This window comes from Cylas formicarius, unplaced genomic scaffold (assembly GCF_029955315.1).
Source record: "Cylas formicarius isolate icCylForm1 unplaced genomic scaffold, icCylForm1.1 PGA_scaffold_10__41_contigs__length_53128322, whole genome shotgun sequence".
Lineage (NCBI taxonomy): Eukaryota > Metazoa > Arthropoda > Insecta > Coleoptera > Brentidae > Cylas > Cylas formicarius.
In genome coordinates this window covers 27,446,252-27,452,925 of record NW_026844214.1, presented here as the reverse complement: position 1 = coordinate 27,452,925, position 6,674 = coordinate 27,446,252, and the positions used below count along the sequence as shown (strand labels likewise).

The 6,674-nt window shown below is 36.0% G+C and overlaps 1 protein-coding gene across 2 annotated transcripts; it reads left to right on the top strand.

The window, feature by feature from the left end:
* The first annotated feature begins 205 nt into the window (after positions 1-205).
* On the top strand, positions 206-4,781 carry LOC132699955 (G protein pathway suppressor 2). 2 transcript variants are annotated; one of them, XM_060666965.1, is made up of 5 exons: positions 206-762; positions 816-1,048; positions 1,320-1,367; positions 4,101-4,352; positions 4,410-4,747. In XM_060666965.1, exons 1-5 carry the CDS (start codon positions 380-382, stop codon positions 4,550-4,552), a joined length of 1,059 nt encoding a protein of 352 aa, XP_060522948.1. In that variant the 5' UTR covers positions 206-379; the 3' UTR covers positions 4,553-4,747. The 2 variants fall into 2 exon arrangements, with proteins under 2 accessions (XP_060522948.1, XP_060522956.1); XM_060666973.1 differs by lacking the exon at positions 1,320-1,367 and having other exon boundaries at positions 4,410-4,781.
* Positions 4,782-6,674: the final 1,893 nt, after the last annotated feature.

Sequence of the window (6,674 nt, the reverse complement as noted above, 5' to 3'; positions counted from 1 at the left end):
ACCCGTAAGAACTAAACACTAAAATAGTTTTGGTCAATTTAGCGAAATTCAATTTTCTCCTTTTTGCCTAAAAATCAAATAAAATTGTTTGTCTGTTAATGATGCAGTCGATAAGGAGTCATTTGAATCGCTTGAAATGAGCGTATGTTTTGTAGACTTACCATTTAATTTTCTTTGGATATTTATATTCTATGGTTTCGAAAAATTTTTTGGGGCGGAGGTTATATTTTTAATCTGTTAAATGGTTGATAGTTTTTAACGAATTAGCAATTTTGCTCCGTTTGTAGTTGTTTGATTTTAATTTAGGATTTTCTAGTTTTCCACTCATCAATCGCGATCTGTCTTCAAGTAAAAGTACTGGCAAACCTCAGCTAATAATATGCCTGCTGCTGTGGAGGAAGCTAATAACAATAACGCTAACGTCAATAGTACGGAAAATGCTAGCGACGCTAGTAAAAACACATCCGAAAGAAACGATCGAAATGAGCAAATGTGGAAAGTACTCAAGGCGCACATTTTAAGGGAAAGGGCACGAAAGAAGCAAGAAAGGGAGGCGGAAGTGGAAGAGGAGCGATTAAGGAAAGAACGCGAGGCGCGAGAGCAACAAGATGTAATGACCCTGGGAGAAACCAGGGAACAGATTTCTCAACTGGAAACCAAATTACAACAGTTCAAAGAAGAAAAGCATCAACTGTTTTTGCAACTTAAAAAAGTACTTAACGAGGATGACAATAGACGAAGACAACTTGTAAAAGAGACAACGTTAGTGGCTATTTGGAATTAATTTTTGGATGCAGCAACTTTTTTTTTTACAGTGTCCAAATGTTGAGTAATGCTGTCCATGAGCAAACTCTATACATTCAGCAACTGCAACAAACTATGTCTCAACAGCCTCCTGCTCCTCAACAACCTCCAGTTGCCTATAAAACAGCACTCAAGCGACCTAGGAGTCCAAGTCCGCAGCCACAAGTACCAGTGTCTCTCTACCATCAGGGTTACGCGACTTATAAGCCACCCACTGTTCCATCTTATCAGGGATCTCCTCAAAGTAAGTAAATTGATTAATTGTAGAATTGTGCAACATGAAAGAAGCAGTTTTTATATTGATCCCAGTTTTAACCAACCGCCACAATAAAGTTTTGGTAAACCTGCATTTGTGTGTGCAACTTGTTATTGCTTTCTTTTTAAATTTAAAACCGAAATGCAAATTCATTTAATAACTCTGGCATTCTTTGCTTATTGGAGTTATTTTTTGATGAACAAAATATTTGGCATGAAATATTAAGTATGATGCGTTTTGACACAACTTTTATTTGCAGAAGATGATGGTAGACGTAACGAATTAGTCCGAGCAGTTTTATGGAACAGTGAGTTGTTTAAAACAACTTATACTAATTTTTTTTTGCTTTGTGATGGGTTTAAATATGTAACACACTCGCTTTGTGCACATTTATTCATTTAACAATATTTTTGTTTATAGCTTTAAAAACAGGTTTATTTCAATGGTGGTGTTATGTTCAAATAATTTCATTGCATGTGTCCCTAATTTTAATGTTTAATATGACAGCTCCACAAATTTTTCTTTGGAAATGTTTTATAATTTTCTTGCTAGACTGTTGATAAAATTATTTACGATTTCTGGTCACAGCACTTACTTGTACCTGAGCCTCAATAGTCGTTAGGCATACACAAGTTATGCATGTTAAAATGTACATGGGGTAGAAAATGTTATAACTAAAGTGCCAAAAACAAAATACTAGAAATAATTTTCAAGTTCATATTCATGCGGTTAGGGGGCGTTGGGTTACATTGCTTAGCTATGGTCGGGTATAAAAGTGCATTTAACTAAACAAATAATCAAAACAAAATAAAGTATATAATATATATAAAATAAAAATTTTGCACTTTTTCGGATGAACTTCACTATTAACCCGTATGTTTTAATCATTGAAATGTAACGACTGAATTGGAACCTTAAACCGATCAATAAAATGCGTAACCTTCTTAGTTTTAGGCAACCAGTAAGGCGTAAGTCTGACACTCGCCATTCTCATTAATTGATTTGGGTTAAATTAATGAAATCGTTTTTCGAAAACAATAAAACATAGAGGGGTGCAAGACCTTGTAAGTGTTAATTTATGTATCAAAAAGAAGGAAAGTTGTTTTTTATTTCCGGGTAATACAAAGTTTTAAAAAAGACAAACTTCCCCTGTCTTTTGTGTCTTTGGCTGTTTTAGTTATTAAGATCCAAAAACGTTTATATATAAATAAAACAATTAGAAAATAGTATATAATGCAGCAAGTGTCCGCATTTGAGTCACGAGTTTACGAGTGGAGAAAGTGTTTATTAAACGAGTGAGTGGATACTTTTTTGCAAAACAACAAGAATACATTCACTTACATGCCCGTCAGAATTGACAAACGTTGCTCGATTGTTCCAAGCCGTGCGGTAATATGCCGAAAATATCCGAAGTGGCTCGGATCCGTGAGACAAGAAACTCACGTGTTAAAGTGGCGCTTCCCGTACGCTAAATGGGTGTATAATGAGATATTTTACAGAAGGGAGTAGAATAAATAATTTTACACGATAAACGCAGTGAAATTCCCATTTCAGGAAATTGTACTTAAAACCTGCGCTCGGTTTTAGGAAACAACTTCTCTGGGGTGCCACCAGTAGATGTTATATGTCAAAGTACATAATAAGGAAAAAAAAGTCCACGACAAAGAAGATACGCTGAAACTATGAAGCGTTTTTCTCACCTTCGGACATTTCCGGGATATAACTGCAGGGGTTTGGGAGCAATCGCATGTTTTCGGAAATTTTACCGCATAGCTTGAATTTTGACGTTTGTCAATTCTGACAGTCATGTTAGTGAATGTATTTGTGTTGTGCAAAAATGTACCTAAAACCTAACGGTCGTAGAAAAAGTATGGTTTGCAACACGTTTCGTAAACTTTTTAAGTCACTCGTTTATTAAACTCGCTGCGCTACGCTTTGCTCGTACCAAATAAACTGGTGACTCAAATGCCGTTTACCACACTTCTTGCATAATGTACTATTGTAATAGTATAATAGTATTATGCAACAAGTCGTCAAACGTCAAAATTCAAGCCGTACGTTAAAATCTCTGAAAACATCAGATTGCTTCCAAACTCGTGCGGTAATATCCCGGAAATATCTGAAGTGGTTCGGATCCGTGGAACACGAAACTCACGTGGTAAAGTGACATTTTCCATACGCTAGATCGGTGTATAATTAGGTCTTTTACAGAAGGGAGTAGAAAATTGCGTTTTTCAACCCAAACAGAGTTACGACGCCCCCTAACGGTATATATGTGAACTTAAAAATTATTTTCAGTATTTTTCTCTTGTCACTTTACAATTCGTGGATCCGAAGATACCGCCTGCTTATTTGTCCATCCTGTAGGCGACGTTTTAGTATATACTTCAAATAATTTTGAACATTCAAGATGTGTGTTTCTAATCAAAGTCGCACGCAGCATCGGCTTTCGTCGTTTATCCTTAAACCAATATCGTAATGTAATTCAATACATTAAAGTTATAAAAATTTGTTGCACGGGTTTTGAGACACTGCGATTCTCCACAACTAAAAACAAGGTTGTAATGTTCAAGCTCTAAAAAATAAGTTTTTGAGGTACTAAATATTACTAACCGAAAAATAGCATAACCTGATTCTGTGCGTATTATCTGTATTTTATGGAATTACATTATTATCTTTACATAATTATTAAAAATTTAAATTTCAGTTGGCAACAAAACTTTCTTGTTGGTTAGTGTTGATTAGTGTCAGTTACTTTTGGTTTCAATGTATCCTCTAAAGACATATCTCGGACATTACAAATTCTTCTACTGGCTAGACGTTTAGAAAAATTTGATGCAACTCATGAAAAAGGCTTGAACCTGAATAAAACCTTTCGATACTTGAAGTAAAGTTGTTTATATTTCTCTTGGAATCAATTTACTTATTGTGTTTTTTATTGTAAAAAATGAAAATTGCAGAAAATCTACTTATTTACTTTTTTTTTCAAATCTGATCACATGTGATCATGTGACGCCTCAGTTTAAGTACTTCATTTCAGAAACACCGCAATATTCCAGCCAGCCGAGTGCCTTTTACCCCGTAGCTCCTCAGGAATTGTCCATTTATTATCCCCTGTCTAGAGAAACGGCCAGAAACGTTTACGAAAACCAAAGGGCCCAGCCATTCCAAATGGACCATAAAATCCCCGAACACTATTCGACACTGAGGACCACGACTTCTACTCACAGTCACGTTATACATCAAGCGCCTGGATTGCCTATTAATCCCCAGACGCAACAACCGCCCAAAGGTACATTTTTTTAAAGTTCTGGGGACACGTCAATTTTGAGGGTTTTTTTAAATATAGGTGGAAGTATTACGGCCGGATATCCAGTACGAAGTCAACCTCAGTATCAGCAAGGACCCGCCCCCGCTTCCTTGTACACCAACCAGGCGAGGCAAATGTACCAGAATCCTGGGGGGTCTTTAAACTATCCTCCCAGAGAGTGAGATTTGTAAAAAACTTGATATCGATTTATGGTGATTAGTGACGTTTTTGTTGAAGAAGGAATTCAACATTGGATGGACGCAGTACATAAATACATTTGCAGTATTTGCATATTAATATATCTTAAATCTATGTTTTTTTTATTTTATTTTAAATTTAACTTCTTTTAACCCTTGAAATGATGATTATCATAACATATAATTTTGTAACTTCTTTGTATTTTAATTTTTTTTCTAACCATTTTGTAAAATAATTTAATTTAAATATTAACCGCATCTGGTTCAAGTACCAAAATCCCGATTTTACACTACCCGATATCTGTATGATTCCCAAGTCACCCCGCTAGACGCTTAAAGCTCCGGCGGACACCTACAGCACACTGACGCAGCATGATTTATCTACTAAAGAGTGTTGTAGATTTTTGCCTGAGTATTCTTGTTATTCTGGAGTGAAGGGTGTGTTAACACCTTCCAGAACACGAACAGAGCCCATCAATGAAAAAAAAAACAAAAGAAGAAATCATCTATCACAAACCAGTAATTAATTCATGTATTATATACATCTAAGCATTTGGCTCTATTAGGCCGAGGCATTTCAGTATGGCGACAGGAACTTTATCGAGAGTATCGACTTTTACGGATTCGCTCACCTTCCGATTTCGATCCGCAAAAGGATCAAATCCAAAACAAAAATTATTCTTATTAAATGGGTAGCAAAAATTATTCTCTTTAAATTAAATTGTGTCAAAAATTTGAAAAAAAAACTTTTTGTTAAGTGTAAGGTTTTAAATCATGTAAATTTGAACTCATGACCACAGTTTTTCAACTTTCTCAGTTGACAACCTACTTCTGCGCTCATTACAAATTTGAGCTGTTTTTGAAAACATTCCTTCTGAAGGGATGGATGTGGAAATTACACGGCTTTTGATGGCTTTATACAGATTGGGAAAAGCAATTTTTCTTTCTTCCGCCATGTTAGCGGGTCGCTATTGCTTGCCAATATCAATTCTTGCAAATATTTACCCATTTCAGTTATCGCAAGGGCTTCGGTGGCATTTGTTGCATCTGTTGTTCGGTGGTCTGCGGTATTACTATTCTAGGGTTTTGCGAGGTTAGAATGACAGAGCCTGACAGTCAAACTCTGAGTTGCTGTGATACAAGCGTTCAAAGATCAAGTGTCGGTGATCAAACAGGTGCTGGTGGTGATCAAAACTAACCAAGGTGTGCACATGCAAGCTGCAGAATATTTCAATTTTCGGGAACCAGGAGCTTGGACAACATGAAAAAGATTTGAAAGGTGTCTAGCAGAAACTGGGCTTAATAACAAACCAGACGAAGACGACAAAAAAATGATTTACATCATGGGGCCAGAAAGCAATAACATTATTTTGCAGTTCCCAAATCCAGCAAATATCTTTCAGGAAAAACTATTTGCGTTTGATAATTACTTTTTCCCTAAGAAAAATGTAGTTTTTGATAGTGCTCGTTTTAATAGGAGAAGAGAGCAGCCCAGGTAGTCAGTGGAGTCTTTCATGGCAGATTTTCATGTGGTTTGTACTTGTGGTTGTGGGACCATGAAAAAATGATTTTATCAGAGATAAAAATTTTGAGGGTATTTTGCATCAGAATCTCAGCCACAAATTGCAGTTAAAGTAAATCTTATTGGTTACTTTATTTGGAAATCACATATACCGAGTCAAAAAATCTCAACTTCATATGTATATTTTAAAAAAATTGTAAACTCCAATTTTAGACAGATTAGCAAAATTCACTGCTTAGGTAAGTCATCAAGAGGTGTTGCACATGAGAAAACATAAGTGGAGGTAATCCCTGAATTTCCCAACTTGTTTAACGGTCTGAGAGAATTCAAGGGAGAAATTGAAATCCAAATTAAGGAGGGAGCAGAACCTTTGTTGGGGCAGCTCCTAGGGTGGTCTTGGGTATAATCGTACCAGCTGATGAACGAACTGCATTTATTTCATCCATTGTTGTGGGTCCCAAAGGGCAGTGGGTCAGCTTGTGTTGCGACTATAGAAGACACTTTGAGATCGATTTCCACTCTATAACTTTGGCGAAATTAGCGGGATCACGCTATTTTTCTCAGTTGAGTTTTATGTAATTAAAA

Coding starts and splice junctions, on each gene's coding strand:
- LOC132699955 (XM_060666965.1), top strand. CDS start 380: ATGCCTGCTGCTGTGGAGGAAGCTAATAACAATAACGCTAACGTCAAT. Junction 1,049..1,319: donor TTATCAGGGATCTCCTCAAA/GTAAGTAAATTG, acceptor TTTTATTTGCAG/AAGATGATGGTAGACGTAAC. Junction 4,353..4,409: donor GACGCAACAACCGCCCAAAG/GTACATTTTTTT, acceptor TTTTAAATATAG/GTGGAAGTATTACGGCCGGA.